The sequence below is a fragment of the Pteropus medius genome, unplaced genomic scaffold (assembly GCF_902729225.1).
Source record: "Pteropus medius unplaced genomic scaffold, Ma_sr-lr_union100, whole genome shotgun sequence".
In the NCBI taxonomy this organism is placed as follows: Eukaryota; Metazoa; Chordata; class Mammalia; order Chiroptera; family Pteropodidae; genus Pteropus; species Pteropus medius.
Window position 1 is genome coordinate 192810 of NW_024347732.1, and position 22173 is coordinate 214982.

The following is a 22173-nucleotide window of genomic DNA, read 5'->3' on the forward strand; positions in this document are numbered from 1 at the left end:
ATCGGTCTTATTCTTTTAAAAACAATAAATTGTTTTTTTATGAACTTATTTTTTGACTGCCTGTGATTAATTTTTATCAAGAGCAATTGACAACAGAGGAAAAAAAGTCTTAAAAAATTCAATTCTGACACACTTTATAGCAAAACCACAAACTCCAAATTTGGTTTAAGTTCAATGAGTAAAAAGAATTGCCAGCGTGTTCTCAAATTAAATACCAAACAAAGCTATGTAAAAGACTTTGAAATAATACGATCATGATGAACCATACCCTAAAAGTTTTCATAAAGACAGATTTTGTTGTTGCTGCTGATGCTTCTTCCAATAACTAAAATCCCTTAAATAGGGGAGACAATTAGCAAGCAATTTAATCAAAAGGATTTAATACTGTCCTTTAACATATAAAGGGAATTCCTTTACTTTTCCAATATGAGGCCTCCATTGAAAAAAAAAAAATCATGTCCCTACTCATGATAGCATCTATATTTCTATTAAACTCAGTAATATCTTAATTTATTTTTGTTCTTTTAATGACATTTGAAAAATGTCATCACATGACAAAGTATTTGGTCTACAGACAATGCTTGGGGTTCTGAATAAATGAATATGGTTTTTCCAAAGTTTCTCAAAACTCTCTCCTCCCTCTCTCCCCAAAAGTACCAAGCCCAGAGTCTGGGACACACAAGCTTTTAAGTTCTGCTTCTTTTCTTTCATCAACTCCACTTGAGTCCTTACTCTTTAGTCCCTGCCTTCTCTCTATGTAACATTAGAATTAAAAGACATTTTATAAATTATCCCACAGACAAAAGTCCAATGTTCGAAATATGTAAAACAGGCTGCTCTGGTAGAAAGAGTCTAGACAAAGCTCACTTGATTACTTTTTATTTTCTCATGTGGCCCAAAGGTACCTGTAAAAAGGGGAATTCAGAATAGTTTGAAATCCATGTAAGGAGCCAATATACATGAGGGAGCCAACACACATGAGGGAGCCAAGTCCCAGATAGATCAATAATAAATCTTCCATGCAAAAACTACTCATTAAGGAACACCTACCGTTTGACAGCCCTGTCACCATTTCCCAAAAGTAGCTGGATCACAAGGATCCCTGGGGCAGAGATATATAAATGGCTTTTGAAGCTCCTTTCTGGAAACTATGACTCTGAGTCTATGAGGGGTAGTGAAACTACCCCTTAAAGGTCTAAAGCGATCCCCAAATCTGTCAAGCTAACTGAACTAGACAGCTGATCCAGGTGTCAACTCTTCACCCTCTCTAAAGCCACACCTATATCCAAGTTCTAATCATTTTTCTTTGATAATGCCTCTTGCATCTGCATTTTCCTTCTTGTCATACAAACCCAATTCTGATCATCCCTCTTCTACAATATCTAACATCCAAACTGCTGCAACAAATTCCTTACCTGGCCTCAGTCTCCAGTCTTTTCCCTCATTCGAATCTATCTGACGTATCATAATAAAACCAACTCTTCAGAAACACAACTTGAATTGAGCCCATGGCTTCCCCCAACCTGGCATTCTTTTTTTTTTAATTAAGATCTATTTTACTTTGACATCCTTTGTTCAAAATAGGTCCAACTAGGTAATCTAATATAATATTAAGCAATTAATTATAAAAGCAGAACTATTCTGGTTTCGCGGTGCTGAGAGGATGAATGAAGATCTTTAATCCAATCTGGGCACCCTCCATGCCACCTCCTAACCCTGAAAGATCCCATAGGACACAGTTTTTTAAAATTCTGATTTACTCAGAAGATAAAGCTTAAATCAAAATGCTTGATATTCAAGACAGTTATGACCTTTCTGTTAATTTTCTAATAATTGCCCAAATGTCCTTTTTGCTATAGCCACACTTGCTAATTTATTCTCACTCTACCTCCACCCAACCCACCCTAATACTTCTCCAAAGGCTTTTCTTACATCTGGCTTTCTGCACCCCCCTTCCTACTTTATAACTGCCCACACCCCATTAAAATAACTTTGCTTTGATAAAGTCTACTTGTCTCAAGATAAGCTTAAATTCCAACTCGTTCCCACCTCTAAAATCTAATTTACTGTACTATTTAATTGGTAAGTAATCAAGCTCCATGATCTTTTATAGCTATTTAATTTGTCCTGAGTTAGTTTACCATTCAGTGAGACCTGAGCTTACTACCTGCTTGTTGTCTCCAATTAATATACTGCTTTATGCATAGTAGGAATTCACTAAATATTTATTAATTTACTTCAGATTACAACCAAGAGTAACAATTTTAATTTCCTTTCCAATAGTCTAAAAGATGTCATTACCAGAGCTACTCAAAATGCATATGTCTTTCTTTAAAAATAGTCAAATTAGGTATAATGGGTTGCTCAATATATCATTCTTCATTTATATTTTCCTCTGATATTTTATACCTGCTCCCTCTAGCCAACTCAAAGCTTCACATGGAAATGTCAACAGAGATGGATCACATTTATTTCCCATTTAGACCTGAACTGACCTACCTACCCTTATTTAAACAAAGAGATGAGAATTCATTGTCCACATTTCCCACCAGAGGTCAAATGTGATCTCATTTCTAAATAAATCTAGCTAGAGATGAGAATGAAAATGTGTGAGAGTTAGTCAAAGGGTTTGAGTAGTAAAGAATACTTATCTGACACATGATAAAAGTTAGCCAATCCTAACAGTCACTTAAAAAGAACACTTTCACAGGAAAGAAGGATTATTATGTCAGTCTGACAAACACCACAATTCCAGTCCCAATATCATCTGCTATTCTTCCCAGCTGTGTTTGCTCATCACTGTGTACATAACATATGCATAGATTCAGAAAATAAACTTGCAGTCTTTCATGACCTGTTTTACAGCTCACATCTTCCTGTATTTTGAGGTTAAAAAAAGAAGTATAGTACATTTAGTTTTAAGCAAATAGACCAACCAACTTCCTAAGACTTTGTAGTTAAAGCACAACTTATATTGTGCTTACAATGTCTACTGGGAGATGATGTCCCACTTTTTGATATTCTATTCGCCAGATCTAATGTGTATTTGAAATGCTCTTTGCAATGGAGCCATGCTAATTACCTGGCACCACGATTCTACATCAGCATTTGCAGGTACCATTAGCTATCTACTTTCCTAATAACTCTGTGATCTCCAACCTGAGTATAACTAGGTGCACTCCCCACAAGGTCTACTGTAAGGGACCCCCAAAATACTCTTTAAAATAGCATCTTACAGCTAGTTTTCTCTCCAGCTCTAACGGACCTGGTCACATCTAGCTCATGACTGTTCTAGCAATGCTCTTGAACTTTGCTCTTGAGCTTCTTTAGACAAACTGCAATTACATCTCATGGTAATTTTTTCTCTATTATTTCTCTGATATAATATTTAATACAGTCAAGTCAGGTACCAACTAAGAGCTCACTGTATTTTTAAGACATTCTCCTTTGTAGCAAAGAACTTCAATTTGGCCTCCCACTGAACTCTGAATACTAATACAAAAATCTTCTACAACCCATGAAACAACAGTGATACTTGTGGCTTCCATTTCTAATGACAGATAAAAATAACCTTACTTCCAAGACCTGCCAATTGCAGATATTCTTAATAAATAGAAGTTTACTTCTACTGCCATTCTGGATGATGATAAAGTGCTCACTTTGATCAAATCATAAGTATAAGAATGCAAGAGCTCCAAAGTTGCAAAGAAATTCATTAATAACAATTTCACAAATTAGAATCAAAGTTATAATAATGTCTATATTTTTTACAAACTAAACATACAAAATCAAAGTGTTATTGGTAATAATTTGGCATTTAATTGTTTTTAGAAGCAATAGCAGACTTTCTTCAGACAATGCAATAGGACGATTTTTTAGTCTTTCTTACTTAAGAACTGATTCTTAGTCAAACAATAACATGCCCATATGCCATTAAATAAGTTGTTACTTACCAGGTTCTCTCCAAAAATAATTTAAAGAGGACAATGTCTAAATAACTACATGACCGAAGACCAACCCTTGAGACTGCAGGATGTGGCGAACACCTAGCAAGCACGATCAGTCACCACCATGGTTTAGGCCCTAGTGCACTGCACCTGCCCCTGGGGCACCAAGTTCATCTTATCCAGCAACTATGAGGGGAAAGCATAAAGGTTACTTTCCTTGAGGAAAAACCTAAGATCTTCAGTTCCTTCTCACTGCATAAAGAGGTTCATTCCTCCAGCCTTCACCTCTGAAAAAGATATAGTAACAGCTAAAATTTCAATCATCTAAGGTCCAGGATAGCTACGGAAAAAAATGGCTCCCTATTCCCAGTGCCACTTTACAGTGGAGAACAGTGGGAAGACAATCTGATTCCATTTCCCAGTTATGTGGAGTCTAGCAGTATTCCTCCAACTCAGAATTAAAAATATAAATAAGAATTTATTTTCATTCACTTAACCATGAGAAATTCCTGAAAGCTTACTCCCAGTATCATACAAGAGTTGAGAAGCCTAATAATCACTGAGTCAGCCCATTATTTTATTCCTGAAGAGTTCTCCTGAGGGCTGGAATACACCCTGGGACACCCAGGAAAAGTCAGTGACTGAACTAGAAAAGGAACCCCAGGTTACCTATTAGTCAGAGGAATGCACACATCTTTTTATAATACAAAGAGTGCTTTACACTACATAACTACAATTACAAACTCAAAATGGTACAGAATCCCTTTCATATTTTAAGTTGGAACTAGCTGATGCCTGGGAGATGCCGAGATCAAGACAAGTGTCAGGAACTAGGGACGCTGGGCAGAAGACAACTCCAAAGTGATGAATGAGGTCAATAAAGGAAGCAGACTGATTCTTCATGGCTTCGGCATAGTATAAAAAGGCAGTATTTTGACAAGGGAGCAGAATTTAGTAATGGAGAAGCCTGGATTAGGAGGTATTAAGGGATACACACTAGCATACACTTGAGTGTATCTAAGGATATCTGTCAGCTAGCAGCCAACTCTTTCTTAGGTTGGCGGTGAGGGCATAAATAAAAGAAAACAATGAATGTACAGATCATAGCTGCTAAGAAGAATATTTAGCCAGTTATTCAGAGAAGAAGACTCTAATTATAGAACTAGGGAACAAAATGAGTAACTAATTTAGGGAATACAAGGAAAACTGTTTTCCATATTGGGGCAAAAGTCAAGCCAGAAGAGCAACTACAGCCACAGTCTTAGAGTGAGGGGCTGCAGCTCTTTGAAATGAAGAAAGTGAAATGCTGGTTGATCATCTACTTAAAATTAGTGATGGCATGTAACTGTTAACTCTAGGCTCATGATAGGTCTCTAATATTTCTTAGTTCCTCTCCTCTATCCCAAGACCAACAACTAGGTGGCAGCCCTAGAAAACCCAGAGCATACTCAGAAGAGCTCTATCTATGCCTAGGCTTTAAAAGATTAATGAGGCTAGTCAATCACATTCCCTATGGCATTTAGAAGGTGCTGAGATTGTTGGACAAACAATGGGAAACTTTACATTTGTACCTTTCCTCCACATTCAACAGGATTTACATTCTAAAAGCCCTATGTATCCAAATACTGATTTGCCATAGAGATCCTGACAATATGAAACCTACGAAAACAAATGCCTGCTTTATTTCTTCATGAGTTATGTTATACAGGTAATCTCGATTTGAACTATTGAAGCAGGGAGAAATTAAAAAGTAGGTCTCTTTCAGTAAGAGAAAATACCAGTGGTTCTAAGCAGCATTGATGGTTTTAAACTTTTTCAAACTGGAGGGTCTTGTACCTTAAACTTCAACCTACAGTATTACTTTATCGGTGATTTTGAGGTAAGAGCCTAGATAACACTTGATTAAGTGTGAACATTTTGAAGAGTCCCAAGAAGCTCTCCCCTTTTGACACCATATTATGTATCGAGGCTTCAACACTGAATGTGGCTTCACCACAAACAACTCATCAGAAGATCATGTACCAAATGGCGGAGTTGTGTCTGTGAAATAAACTTCTTGACAACGATATGTGACTCAGCATCATTTCTTGAGGGTGTCAAAATGCTCAGTGCTATACCGGGGGACATAGCCACACAGCTGCCCAGTTCTCTGAAAGCTACACATGAGCACAACATGACTAAATTTGTCTTCAAATCAGAAATTCCTTAAAGGCATTATTCTTTGGTTGGCTATATATATGTAATCACAAGTACACACACTCGATACTGTTCATCAAACTACCACTTCTTTTGAATTGGTGTTTCAGAAGAATTTGTTAATATCCACTATGCTAATGTCACAATGTCTGTCTTCCCCTTAATCCATTCTGGAGATATTCTGGGTTTATCTGAGAAGAGTGTTGGCAATTCAAGTATGAAGTCACAAGCTACATGGCCTCTAATTGATCCTAAGTAGTGATCACATCTCACCCTGGACAAATTACCATAGCCACAAGTCAACCCAACTGCAACTGTGGATAGAGTCAATGTTGAACTTGATCAAAATTTCATCAGTCTTCCTCCTACCTTAATTCTCAATGCCCAATTTCAAATGGACAGCACTGTCATTTCTTTTCTTATTACAGGAATGATGAAGTATTATTTATATTATGATTATTTAAGATGTATTAGCTTTCTAATTAATCCTGGATGATTTAAGAAGAACCTGTCTTTCCTGGAAATATCACTAGTAAAATGCATCCAATTTTTTCTCTAATGTGGTTCTTTGCCTGTCCATAAAACTTATTTGATTAGCAGTACTATAGAAGCTAAAGCTTTTGTATGCAGGCACTCAGGCATAATTTAATCATTTTTATTTAAGCATGAAAAAAATTGTTCTGAAAGGCCTGTTAGGTAAAATATCCCCGATTAGTTTAACCTTACATTTGCAGGTGTATTAAAGGTGTAATAAATCATGGGATGCTCAGTATGCAGTGGAATAGCATTAACTGTTATAATAATTGGCAGTAAGTTAAAAAATGGTAGTATTAGCGAATGTAAGGAATAACTATCTCATTTTAAATAACTGTATTTAAACAAGTTATTTTAAAATAAATTTTGTTTTGTGCGAACTCATTTTATATTACCAGATTTTCACCTATGGAAACCTCTTTCATAGTTAAACAAGATGAGGTCCTAATTGTATAATACCATTTATCTGCTGAGGATAAAAGTGCCAACAAATGAAAATGCACATTAGGCAAGAGATTGTCAGAAAAGAAAATTGTCTTTTTTTATTTTTTTCATTTTTTTGTTTTTTTGTTTTTAAATAACCCACTCACATTAACAAAAGACTGCAGTGGCTTCCAAATTATAGGTTGTTATTTTTAGTGGAAGTAGTTCAATATTCATATTGGAGCAGATGTAGCAGTTTAACAAAACAGCTCTTCAAATCCTGTACAAATTGAAAACAGGAAAACTGATTGCATTTTCTTTTATCACTTTCCTTTTCTGAATTGACACTTTTGGCCTTCTGAAAATTTACACATGGCTTTCATCTCAACAGCACCTGCTGATCAAACAGAAACCTAACATTTTCATGAAAATGGTATAAAGGACTAGTTTTGTTCTAAATGCTGCAAAGGGCATCAGTTGCCTACTTGATGGCAACAATTGCTGTGTATAAGGCATATTCATAATAGTTTTATGTTTTCATTAAATTTTTTAAAAATTTGTTATGTCCCTTCTGGCTTTTTGCATATTCACTTTTTGTATAATTAACATTTCTCTGACTCAATGTCTGCCTAATACTTAGTTTTATTATGCAAAATGTAAAGATCAGGAATACTTAGTAGTTTCTCTGCCTCTGCTTGAAATACACATATATTTATCTTTACATACCTTTGTCTACGCATGCATGTGGGTATAAAATATATAAAATATATAATCCAGTTTTTGCATTCCGCCCATCAAAAGAAGATAGAAAACAAAAAGTCAAAGTCAGTTCCTATTTTGGAAGCAGCCTTACACATTCTTTTATCAGCTATAGATTTAGCAGGCGCTTGGATGTTTGAGTACTCCAGATTGGGAAAGAAGAGTTGTCACCTACGAACAAACTGGTAAACACTTAAATAATGTGATCAACCACTCACTGCAAATACCTCCAGAGAAGGTAAAGGTCAATCTTGAAAATGGATATTCTTATTTGTAAAATATGTAAGATTGGTAGCTAGGTTGCTTCTAAGATTTTTAAATAAAAGAACTTCACACATTTCTCTGTAACACCCAATTTTGGGTAAAATTAAAGATGCTCCTAAAACATGCTATGTCTCAGGTTCTCAGCCAACAGAGCCCTACCCCTTCTGAAGGATTCCAGGCTGTCCATTCCAATTTTGCCTGGGTGATAAGGTAACCTGAAGGCAGAAATGACATACAGAATATATGTGCCACTCTGGCCAGTTGGTTTGTGAATTTCAGTATTTCATCATGTTCACTGAGGCAACAGCAAACCTGAAATGTCAATATGTTCAGTCAATGGAAGTGAAATAATGGGACTCTATTGTCTTAGCCAATCTATCTGCTGCTGTCAACAAGGAAACATGCCCCTCTTGCTTTAAACAAATTTTAATTAGGCTTCTGGGTACTGTATCATATTTACCTATGAAAACACCGATCTTAACAAAGTGTAGGAGGCAAAATAATCATTTTTTCCACTTTTACCCATTTTAAAAGAACCTTCCAAAGTTGATACTATAATTTTTGACATACACTTATGAATCAATTAAATATTTGTATTCTTCTTTTTTAAAACCAACTCCAAGGGGAAAAAATTCCATGATTCAAATCCAAAATACAAATCTAACAGACTCAGAGTGATTTTTTTTCCTCTAGATCTAGTTGAAACCAAACTATAAAATCAACTAATTCTATATTAAAAGTAGGCTTCGTTTGTTTTTCTCACTCATCCAAGTATGTCAGCATCAATTTATCACCCTTTCAAAACAAGTCACACAAAACCAAACGCAAATGATCAATTCCAAAAGCCTCTACCCTTTTTGCTCAGTTTGTCAATCCTACAAATAAGGGATAAATGAAACTCCTGTTAAAATAAGGGAGATGGTGCTGAGAAGGGCAGAGGGTAGGGGTGAAGAGAAAATAAGTCATTCAAATTTCACCTAACTTCTATGGCCTTTTCTTGCACCAGAAGAGAAAAAGCCTCACCTTAAAACGAAAATAAAAATGAACTAATCAAGTTGTTAAGCAGCTTTTTCTCTTCCCTCTTCAACTAAAGGCTTCAGCGTTCAGTCAATAAATAATCTATTGTTCCCCCTTTATCGAGTCTCTTTAAACCTATTCAGACTGGCAAAACTAAACCCAATTAAAGATAAGGCTCTCCGGTAATCTCACCTCGGTGAGTCCTGTCTGGATAGCAGAGGTGATGGGAGATAGCGGCCAGGCCAGGACTGATGCTTCCTCCTCACCCATACAACAAAAGGCAGATTTCTCTTTCTCCCTCTGCTAATCTTTAAATGTAAATTCTCTCTGCCAGCTAAGAGGAGCGACAGATAACATGTTACATCTTCACTTCTCCTGGTCTTATCGACTTCTGAATCATTTGGAAAGGGAGAAAGGGAAAGAGAAAAGCAGCCTCCTGGCACTCCCCTCTGCTCCTTCCCCCACCTCCCTTCTTCCCTACTCACCTCCCCTCCCTGTTCACGGAGATTACCTTCTGGCAAAGGAGCACAGGAGAGGCAGCACAGCCGAGGCAGCACCCAGACCGTGGCTTTGTATTCATTAAACACACATCGGAGCTTATCAGAAGTAAAAGCCTTGTCAGGATGGCACATTGTGTGTGAGTGAGTGTATGAGCGCAGGAGGGAGAGGAGAGAAGCCAACGTGCATCAGGGTGATTACAGTATCAGCAGGGCCCAGATGGAGGCAGGAAAATAAACAGAGGGTGCGTGTGAGACAGAGCGGGAGAGGGAGGAAAAGTGGGAGAGAGAGTAGACAGAGAGAGGGAAGAGACAGACTGGAGGGAAGAAACCAAGAAGGGACTGGGAGGTGGGGAATCAGGCCCCAGGAAGGGGGTGGTGAGTTGGGGCAAGGTACCCCAAGGCTGACTGAGAGCAAGAGCCAGGGCTGTGGGGATCTCCTGCATTCCCAAAAATCTGCCCCTATTCTGAGAAAAAAAAAAGGAAGAATCCAGACTAGCAAACTATTCCTCTGCTCCAGGGCTAGATAATGAACATCTGGAAGTTCTGTCAAGGTAAGAGGGGGATCAAGAGCTCTCTTTTGTCAGAGCATAACAATGAGACTCATTTACCATCTTACCTCCATCCAAATAGCCACAATTTGCAAAATAAACCTAGGTGAGTCCTTAGAGCAGTTACACAGCCTTCCAGACCAACGTCAAGTGAGAGTTCTTGTCTCTTTCTTTGCTGACCCCAATACTCCTAAATTTCATACATACACACAAACGCATACAGAGATGGACACAGGCAGGTATATAACACATCTCCTTTCCCAGGACTGTAATGTGTCCCAGTAGAAGACTTGTGTAGCCAGTATCCCTGTGATAAGAAGGACCACTTGTGATTGGTAGCTACAGGTGACTCTTAAGACACCTGCTCCACCTCCAGAAATTATACTGGAGAGGTGGTTTCTTATGTGTACATCTGAGAGTCTATTTTGGAGGTGGGAATTTGAAATTGAGGCAATCAATCTCTGCTGGAGCTGCCTCACAGCTCTTCACCCACTCAGAGCCCAAGAATCAATCAGAGAACAAGCAGGGCTAATGCTCTTTCATCACACCAGAGTTCATCCTACACACCATCAGGGCTAGGAGGGAGATATACCTGAGTAGTCCCATGGGAGCCTCTCTTCGCTTTTAAATGCACCCATCAGACTATCTGAACATCTGACCAGATCCTTAATGGAGTGCAGATAATGCAGCAAAGAAGGTTACTTTATTGGAGGAAGGAAGAGTATTTGGTTGTGTTGTTTTTCAAGGCTCTGAAGCTTGGTTAAGAAGCTCTCACAGTGTGAAGAGTGAGTTCAGAACAAAGTAGCCAGTAAACTGCATAATTGTTCATGGCATACATTGTTGCCCCTGCTGCAGTGACACTTTGGGGTATAAATAGTTTATTCACGGGGTCTCAATATAAAGGGACAAAATAGTAGAGGTGAGGAGAGTAAGGCTAGTAAGAGAAAAACATAGATGAGCAAGAAAATAGCCTCACAGCAGAAATAAATTTGAAGAAATCCTTTAGAAAACTAGGAAAGGCATTGTTTAATCAAGCATTTTCCTCCAAAACAGTCAAAAAACAGTTTTATGTGTGGTATATGCCCACCTCCACCATGCTCCTACTCCAAGCAAAGAATTAAGGGAAATTTGATAAGTAAGGCAAAGTGAAAAAAGCTGGGCATAAGTAGGGGAAGGGCATGTGTAAAAAATCGTGTCATGCAATGAATGTCAGATAAAAAGGGGTCTGCCACAATCCTCCAGTAATCCAATAATGTGGAAAACCTCATGGTATCACTGAGATGAGTACAAGGTAATACTTTTCCATAAATCTTCAAAAAGTGACCAGGTTCAATAGAGACGGGTACAAGGGTAGGAAGTAAACCAATTGGCAGAGTACATTACAAAATGGAGTGAGCTCTAAATGGGTGATAATCAGTCATACTTACATGTTTTATATTTAATAACAGATTTTTGGAGTATCATTTTAGCTCTCATAAAATACTACCTTTCACCTTCTACCATTGTTATAGAAAACTGCATTCAGATACCTTCACATACTTTCCACTTTATTACATTTTAGTTACATCAATTTGGACACAAATTACAAGCAAATGCCTATAGATCCAAGGCAACTTTAGGGAAAAAAAAAAATACAATTTACAAATGTCCACTGATATTTCCATTACACGCTTTTTGAAAAAATGCTGTTTAAAAAAACAAAAAAAAACCAAAAAAACAAAAAAACAATGTAGTACTTTCAAATCTAGTAAAGGCTTACAGTTTTGTTTTGTTTTGCTTTTTTAATTTTAAAAGCATCCAAACACTGAAGACATGAAGAAAACTGTGCGAAAGCTAATCTGCTGATGTTCTTGTTTTGTAAAGGCAAAGTATTTCTATTACTACCTTGTTTGTTCATTGATTTTTGACTCAGTTATAGAAAAAGATCAACCAATTCTCAAATGAGAAGAATCCATGACTCTCCCAAAGCAAACACTTTTCTGCAAAGTTTTCAATGTAAAAAAAAAAAAGGTCAATATAATAATCAAGAACTATATTCACAGAACAAGTGTACCAAGAAAGTGGTTTCTATAATCACAGCTGTCTTAAAGTTCAGACTAGAGACTAGAAATCTTAATTTCAACTATTTCTTTACTTAATAATAGGTTACCTTCCTATAAAAGCAAGTCCATCTGCCCAGGCAGATAAGTTTTGAAGCATTAATTGAGATAAAAATCTAGCATTTTCTTTCTTTCTTTGAGTATGTGAATTGTAGTGTGCTATAATGTGAGAATTCCGACATATGACCATTATGGCATAATATTTCATTGCTCAGCTTGTCATTATTTCATTTGCAATTCTTATGTTAATTATGTTCATAATTACTATAAACAGATGTGGTAGACATTCATGTGACCTTTTATTGCAGAATGCATCCCTCACTCATTTTACTTCAATTTCTCATGTATGTGAAACTGAAATGCAGAAAAAAGGCTTTCTAATTTTCTAATGTTTTACATATATAAGTTAAAACCTACCTTCTACTTCATCTGCATTTCAAAATATTAGAATATTCTTAACATATAAGTTGCTTTACAGCACATTTTAAAATTGCACACTGAACCTCACTGCTGCTCACTAAATTGTAGTTATGGATGCCAAACAAAGGCTAGCATCCCTAAGTTGTTTGTCTATTTTTTTTTTTTTTAAATATCAAAGGTTAATGCAGTAGAGTGCCTAGCAGCTATGTAGCAATTTATTCACTCATAACTCAACCAGCACCCTCTTTACATAAAACACGTTTACAATAAAATCAGTATGGATTTCATTAGCTGAAAACCTCCTCGAATTTCATTTCTTTGACCCTAATCTATAATTAGTGTGGACAGACAGGTGCAAACCCTTCTCTTCTACAGATGGCTACTGGAAATGGTGCAAAGTAGCTCCTTCTGTTTAAACAGCACAGAGATAACCTGCTCTGTCTTATCACTTACAATTACCTCCATTAAACTGAACTAACGTTTGTTTTAATAAAATGTTCACTGCTCTTTAAACATTACTTAGGAACTCTTATATTAATGGCTGAAAAAAAGTGAAGTTGGAAGGTATCTTTTTAGATAATAACTTATGCTGGTTAAATGTTCCCATTGATGAATAATGCTCTAAAGTTCATAAAGGTGTCTTAGTTGATTTAACATTTGATAGTTATTTTGCATAAATACGATCAAATATGATATTATTAAAAGGCGTTTTGGTGACAATTTAACAAGAAGATAGGAAACAACATTTTTCCTGAAATTTAGAAGAATAAAAGGTTTAATTTTTTTATATAGATTTTAATTTGTTATTAAAGTATATAACTCTTAAAATCCTAAATTGTTTTCAAAGGATATTTATGTTAACCTAATTTCATGTATTTGTTTAACCTCTTAGAGATTATTCTGAAAGATGTATGAATTCATCATTTTAAGGCACATTTTAAAAATTAACTATGAATGTAACTGCGTTCTGTAAGGACATGGTTAAAAACAACTCCACCCCATAATAAATAAGTTCTATAAAGCCAGAGACCACTTCTTCCTGCTTCTGCTATCAGTAGTCTGTGGACCACTATATGATAAATATCTATAAAACAAAAAACTTTTAAATGCCCAAACAGCAACTAACAAATTGCTCTTCTCACTGAACTTACACAACTTACAGTAATAGACTCCACTAAAAAGCAACTGACTCATTTTTTTCACATGCAAATCCTGCAGGTGCCAATTTTTCAGACTGCTTTGCTATGAAGGGCTATGTTGCCTACATAAAACCTCAATGAAGAAGGCTTTGCATTCAGTGCCTGTCAGCTGATGTTCATATCAAAGAAGTGAGAAACAGGACTTGACAGTGAAGAATGTACTAAACTGACAACCACTGACCAGCATTCCTATGGAAGCACTGCTTTCTTGTGATCCTTTTTCAATGTCTTTAAAAAAAAAAAAAAGTGTGTTTTTTTTTTTTTGGCTAAGCTTCTATTTTACAATAAAATAAATGATAATGGCACCTTACATTTGTGTACTTTTTTGCAAATTTTGAAGTGCGCTTTTATCTGCAAATATTTAGACTAACACCGTGAATGGGAGAGCTCATCATCAAATATCAGCATCAAAAGCAACATTTTACTTTTCTTTAGAAAGGTAAAACTATGAATTATTAAAAAACAGTCCTATAGCTGCAACACATACTATCCCACTATTTCCAGCAACTTGCAATTACAATTAATAGTGCAGTTTGCATTATATTGCAAGATTGTAGAATGCTTCTTATTAGAAAGGTCTTTTAAGGATCATTTTAAAATCAAATTATTAGCTGATATTAGTGGATCACAGAGACTAAGCCTACAAAAGAAAATATCAGTTTGAAGACTTCTGGTCTGCTTGAGCTGTCCAAACATTAAAAAAAAAAAAAATACTGTTTTCTCCACTGCTTTTTTAGATATGAACCGGACACTGGAGAAACTACATACTCAAATTCTCCTACTCATTATTTAGCTTTCCAAATAAAGTGACCGCTGTCTAAATGGTTTACAAGAAAATTAATGATTAAACAAAGACTTTTAATATAAAGTTCTTCTCAGTATAATCTTACATAAAGTCAGTTTGCATGCACCCAGAGTAAGTGTGATTATTTGGTTGGAATTTTAAAATAATCAATCAAAGAAATGCTAAATGCTAAATACAGTACAAGTAAAGCAACAATAGACTTCAACTTTCTCAACATCCATCTTGGCCGCAAAAAAAATAGCCTTGGTCAAACTGAGATTCCATGATAATACTGGATAAGACTGTCAGAACTTCTCTGAAAAATAACAATCAGTAAAAGAAAGGAAACAAAAAACGAAAAAGAAATCAGATAGCCCTATCTATGCTATCTGGAAGCCCCCATAATGTTAAAACTAGACTACATTTTTAAGGATAAAAAGGGGAAAGGGATCCATAGAATTATAAATTTGTTTCTGTATACATCACTGCTGATGTACCCAAGTTGGGGCTATAATGGTTTAAGACACAATGATATTTGTCGACCTTTTCTAAGGAACTGTGTGACAGGAGAAACTAGACACAACAGAATACTCACATGGTCAAGGCAAAATGCTGCAATACACTGAAAAGAGGCCCCTAACACTAACAAACCATTTATTACAGAGAAACCAATTTGTATTCTAGTGAGTGTGGACTCACTGGGCACAGACCCAGTTCCACTCTGTTCTATGCAAAGGGAGAGTGTGATAATAAAAGCCAATGAACGCACTTAAAAATGGTACAGATGTATAAAAGGAGACTAGGAGGCAAAAAACCTCTGTAAAACAGATTGCAGTTCACACGGAAAGTAGAAAGAAACCCAACCTTTATCAGAAGGTAAATCAATTTGCAGCATCTGTTGACAGCCATTTATATACAAGTCCTGAGCAGATTAATTAAAGGAAGTTAAAAATTCAATGGGGGCTCAGAGTTATATTAAGCACATGAAGTTGGTGTGAGGTGGCCTCTCCAGCTCTCCTGTCCTTCACTACCACTTCGCCCAGGCCTCCGTGACTGGTTGGTCTTCAGGACCTCCTCCACGGGGAATATTAGCTATTTCTTAAAGCGACATTTTGCAGGAAGCAGCAGCCAGGCCGGGTCACACTGGGATTAGAGGTGCCCAATGTTGAAGAAAAGCTATGCTCAAAGGATTTCTCCACTATGCTTTGCAAGGAATAGACGAAAGGCTGAAAGGTTCCCCAGCCATAGCCTCCAAACTGAAAGGGCAGGGCAGGGCAGGGGACTAATTTTACAGTCTCGGTTCACATCTTCCCGCAATCACAGTACTACAACTTTTCCAAACGTTGACCGCCCTTATCAAATAAATTAATTTAAAAGTTTCAAATGGATTTAAGTGGCTGGTGCCAAGATAATCTTATTTGCTTAAGGCGTCCTGGCTAAAACTGGGTCGGCTCCGGGAAAGGAGTCTGGGTACACCAACCACCCGGGTCCTTCCAGATTCGCAAAGAGAGCGGTGGGCGGCGGGACCCGGCGCGCTACTACACTGGTTCAGAGGCTTCACCAGACAGGGTTCTGGAAATCGAAATAGATTCTCCGGACGCGGCTCCTCGTCGGGCTCCGCCAGACCGCAGCTGCGGAGCACAAGGCTCCGCTCCCTGCTCAGGAGAGGCAGGCACCGCGTTGGGGCCGGGACCGGAACACCCACAGGGCCAGGGCGGCGGGGCCCAGAGCGCGCAGAGGTCCGGGCAGGAACGACGCGGCCCACCGACCCACGGCAGTGAAGGTCAAGAAGCGCTCATGTCCCGGCCGTCGCCCACCCGTCGAGAGGCTTACTACTCTAGCACCCCAAACGCCTAGAAGTAACAGGGAAAGTTAGCAGACAGGCGCAAACCCTTAAATGCCGCTAAGAGGATCCTGACCTTAGTCGCAGCCAGTCTCAAAGTTAAGATTACGTTCTCTTGTTCCTAGAGCTGTTTCCCACCATCGAAACTAGCCTTTCTCTTCCTGTTAGAAAACCCCACGATGCAGGTTTAGGGCTACCTGCCTAACGCACCATGGGCACTCTGACCAGCTGTTTCATCAGGATAGGGGTTGAGAAAAACCACGCTTCATCTTCCTGCTCAGAAAAATTTTTTTAAAGGCAGTGCGGAGAAATCTAAGGATGAAAATTGCATCCTTGGGTGACCCATGAAGTTCGGTGTCATTGCAGACCGAAGTTACCGCGATGTTCCTCTTTACCTTGCTGCGAAGCCCTACCCTAGTTGAGCGACAAGTACAGCCTGGAGGCTCACAGTCCAATAATCCAAATGAAGATGACGGCCATCAGAATAATAATTACTTGTAATGGCCAGGGGCCCGTCCCCTCCGCCCGCCCACCGGCCAGCCCAGCCCTGCCGCAGGCACTTACACTGCACTGGACCGGAGAGTCCCACCATCCGCCACCAGCACCGAGCAGCAAATAAAACTTCCCGTCGTCTTGGCCTGCACGCGGGGTGAGGGGGCGAGGTCTCCGCGCGGCTCCCCTCGCGAGGCCAGTGTCCGTGGCCACTCGCCCACGCGCACTCGCCACGAGGCCACGGAGTCACGCGGCGGAGCGCCTGTGGCCTCCCGGCGCTGCGCAGAGCAAGCTGCGGTGCAAAAAGCCCGGGGTTGGGGACGCCAGCCAAACGCAGCCTCCACACAGAACCCAAGACTTGAGGAGCTCGGCTCCCCTCCTCCCGCCTCCTTCCCTCCCTCCCTCCGCTTTTCTGTTGTTGCTGCTGTGACAGACAAATGTGATATGGGGCGCAGGGAATTGCCACTGTCACAGGCGGCGTCTGCGTCTGCCTCGCCCTCCCTTGCTCACTCTCGAGGAAGGCGACGCATTTATCTGCAGGGCGGCCGGGCGTCCGCCGGGGAGCAGAAGCGCCGCGCGCAGTGCGCAGAGAGCGCCGGTACCAAGCCGGCTCCCGCGCGCGCTCGCGCGGGGGACGCCGCGACCGCACGCGAGGGAGGCGGCGGTGCGGCAGCTACCAGGTGCAGGGGTAGGGCCCGCGGCAGGGCAAGGGGCAGTGGAGGTAGGAGACGTCTGTGTCGTGCAGGGGTCACGGAGGTCAAGTATATGTTAACAATGGGCAGTCCCGGCTCGCTAGGGCGCGCGGTTGGCCTCCCTCCTGGCCTCGACCTCTCTCATTCAGGCTGGACGTCGAGCTGGTTCCCTAATGATGCCTTTCCAGGCCGCCTGCTCTCTGCCGGCCCGAGTGCCCTGCAGTAACCCAAGAGGACCACTTTCCCTGGCCATCTGGAGTGTTCCTGTCTGCTCTGCCTGTGTCTCGTCAGTGGCTGTAGAAACAGCTCTGCTAAAAATCAAGCCACTCTCAGATCGCCTCCCTAATCCCCTTCTGTTAGCCGATTTACAGACTATTTGCTTTTGCATTAGATAATAGCCTTAGAGAAAACAGTTATCATTTTTCTCTTTGTTTTTCTTCTCCCATAGTATACCCTTAAGAGGGGCATCTTTTTTAGCTCACGCTTTTGTTGGATGTGTACCCCTCCCCCACACAGTAATATCAATACTTCGGAACCAGGGGAAGGCATCCCAGAGGACAAGATAAGGTGAAAGAATTCCAGACATTTCCAGAGTAAATAAATAATCTCTCAGTGAACAGAAGTAACAATTTGGTTGTAGAGAGAAAAAAAAGGGGGGGGCTCGAATAAAAATAATATTAATATGAAGGTCAAATATGATCAGATAATGGCCTGCAATGATAAGTAAAATGAAATCTTCTAAAATTATTATGAAACAGCGTTGCTACTGCAAACGTAAATGTTAATATTCATTACAATTTGAAATCCTGCTCTGAACCATGTTTTTCCTCAACTTGCCTAAATCAAAAATGTCCTGTGTGCATTTTTCTAAATCTTATCTTTACAAATGAAAAAATTCTGTAGAGTCAGAGTCGGCCTAATGCAGTGGGAACTGATGAGACATTTGTGGATTTTATTTTTAAAAGTGGCGCTTCAAATTTTTAATAGTGAGTAATATCCCTTCCCCCACCCTTTTAAACCCAGCTGGAGCTTCCAGATCTGAAGTCTTTTCATACTCCACTAATTTTTAGCAATTCATTTCCAGAAAACACTCATTGTACATTCTGCCTTCTCCTTGGGACATTTGACTAATGAATTATAATGAATTAATGAATTGTAATGTCCTGGTATTTGACATTATGATGCTGTTAATTTGAATCTCAAATTTTATCAAGTTGTACATTGTATAGTAGTTTCTGCAAATACAGCTTTTTTGCTATCCTTGCAAATCTTATTAATATGAATCATCTTAAAATATAAAATTGTATGTACAGTACTATAACTCCTTTGTGTAGGAAATTATGTCAGAGAAGCTTATGTTTTCTTTAAAGAATCAAAAACATTTTGATACTTTAGTATCTATTACTTATATTATTTCTTCTGTCCCCCAAATTGTAAACCAATTTGGATTCTGAAACTATACATTTATACTTACTGAAAATTAGTAAAATGACATCTGAATCAGGAATGATTCTTTTGAAATACTGTTACTTCTAAAATAATATTTTAAAATTAAGAATAAAAGTAAATCAGCAAATTTTAGGATGTAATAAATATGGGGAGAAGTAAAATATACATACCATGCCACAGTTTTCTTCTTCCTGTAAATTGTACCAATGAAATTATTTTGAAACATTAAACTTTAAAAATCAATGGAAAGTAACTTGCAGGAAATCAAAACAGTTACACTTTCAGGCTATATTCACAACACTGATGCATATATTTAAATCATATTTTATAAGATTCTACAAATTTTACAGGACCTTCTCTTTTGCCAAAGATAGTAATCATTGTTCTAGTTATACTTCTTTTTTAAAAAATGACAATGTATTCTACTCAATTTGGCTTTACATCAGATAGAATATATCACTAATCTGAGATTTTAAATTTTTAATTCTGATAACAGCAGCTAAAGAACATTCCTTAATCTCACTTTCCACGTCCTTTAAAGGCCTGCGTTCTACAAAACATAGAATATATTTTTTCTATAGGGTTTATTCTTGTATTACCTCCTAACTCCTTTCTTTGGAGCAAATAATAACTTAGGTTCCAACTCAAGCCCTAGGTGAATGTTGAATTGCAAAATCTAGGAAAATAAAACAGATTAAATGAAAAGGGAGGTGCTCATTGATATGTGTCCTGGGGGGTATGGATTACTTGAAGACAAATCCAAACTGGTTACCCTAGCTTTGGAGTGGCGGATACACAACACATAACATTCATAACACAATAAACAATTAATCGACACATTTTATTAAATCAAGTTAAGGATACAGAGATCAGTATTAAGCTTTTCTTTTATCTGCCACTCATGAGATAGATCAGGTTTCTGTACTTTCAAGACTATTTAGTTTGCTGAATAACAAAAAAATCTTAAAAATAAATTTTAAAAAAGAAATTGTTTAGGAAAAAAAGGCACTCACCCACCCAAATAAAACCATTAAATTGAAAAATAAAATAACATAATAATGTATTAAACTGAAAAAAAAATCTTAATAGCAATTTTCTTTTTCTCACACTTTAGAAGATCTTTTTCTCACATTACTTTATTTTCGTTACTGTGAAGGTACAGAGTTCTTTCAACTTACAGGTTTATTTTTTTCAGTAATGTAACCTAAGGATGCTTTTTGTTTTCCCTTAAACCATCTTTTAAAAAAGTACAGAGCTCTTAATACAAGTTTCAGATGACTGCTTTTTATCTCTTAAGAGTTGTGCGATTGACCTCTCACAAAAAGGATTCCCTATACAAAATGTAATCAAGACTTAATTAGCACTTGTAAAATTCCTTCTTATAGATCTTAAACTTTAAATGACTCCCAAGCTGTGATTTTCTATACCTTGAAAAAGTTCTCTTGTTTGCCTAGGTTGATGAAAATCCTTAATTACTAGGTTATTTAATTTTAACAAATATTATTTGTTATTGTATCTGTGAAAAAGCAGAGTATGGGAAACAAAGAATGGCAAGCAATAATATTTTCATAAATTTCTAACTTACCCACTTTGCAATTTCTCTCCCTTTTGCTATGTAATTTTATGTAGTTTACTTATAGAGCTTTATATAGACAAGTTTTATTCCAAATCTTTGCAATTTTGTTGTTTAACTTGCTTAAAATTTTATTTTAGGACATGAACAACAAATAAAAGAATAAATTTCAGAGTTCTTTTAATTTTATTCTATAGTAGGTAAGCCATATATGTTTAGTATACATTCAGTGGATGGTATAAATACATTAGCTCTTAGGAGACTTTTAGCCTAATATAATAAACGGATTTTTTTAATGGAAAATTTATAAATTAAACTAAAAATGGCTCTCATCATCCCTTCAAATAAGTTGATTGGTTTGGTATAATTTAGCTTTGAGCCTGCAGATAATGAGTTTCATTTTTATTTATGATCCCTATGTATTCAGATAATCATGTGCTTTTCTGTAGTATTTTAAAACCAGTCTGCACCCAAAAAACCGAAGTTGCAAAATTTCAATTACTTATTCAATTTGCAAAAGGAAATTTTTTTGTTTAAAAGGCTTTACAAATAATTCATATTTGTGTTTCTTTAAATAATGAGCTTTACTTTTCAAATATTTAAATATTTGTATTCCTCAAATTTTGACACATTAAACTCTGCAGTAATACATTTATTGCATAATATGAAACACACAAGCATACATTGCATACATATAAATTGTTTTTATATGCACAGCTATCTGTGTTTTATAGCTAGTTCATGAAAAATAATGATGCCAAATAAAAATATTTTTCATAAATTTCTAATTTAAATGAAATATATCCCACCTCCATTTTTGAAAGTTGATTTTTAAAATACCATAAACCAAAATAAAATCATATAATACCTCCCATTCACTGAAATTCTATATTCCCATTGTTTATTAAATGTGCCCAGAGAAGTTATTTTTTCTTTTTCTTCTATTTTATTTTTTTAATTAGTGGTTACTCTGTATCTATAATTCTGTTAGGTGTATATTACTGTGATGTACCTGCGCAAAGACAGGTCTTTTCTTCACTGAACAGTGCTTGGTACATACTAGGTGCTCAATAAATATTTGCTCCATGATGAATGAATAAGATTAAAAAGCTCCATGACTTAGGTATCTTGTCTCATCTACATGAATCAAAACATCACCAACTTGACTTCTTTTTTACTGAATTATTAAGAAACCTAAGATTTTAACACAACCAATATTTTAAATGAAAAAATGTGAGACACTAAAGAAAATGGTTTTCTTTGTTGTTTTAGTGTGTATTTCAATCCTTCTTAAAATAATGGTGAATTTGATATGAAAAAATATATATTCTTATGTGTTTTTGTTTTAACTGTTTATAAACAGTTAAATCTATACTGTTTATAAACAGTATAGATTCAACAATAGACCATAAATGTTTCTGAAACTTCAGTTTA

At 37.3% G+C, this 22173-nt stretch overlaps 1 protein-coding gene across 1 annotated transcript in view; it reads right to left on the minus strand.

Annotated features, from left to right (window-relative positions):
* Positions 1-17208, minus strand: part of RUNX1T1 (RUNX1 partner transcriptional co-repressor 1) — a 139001-nt gene extending 121793 nt beyond the window's left edge. Inside the window, exon 1 of the mRNA XM_039877101.1 lies at positions 17098-17208. Within this exon, the coding sequence (XP_039733035.1) occupies positions 17098-17125 (28 nt within the window). The 5' untranslated portion in view covers positions 17126-17208. The remainder of the gene's footprint in view (positions 1-17097) is intronic.
* Positions 17209-22173: the final 4965 nt, after the last annotated feature.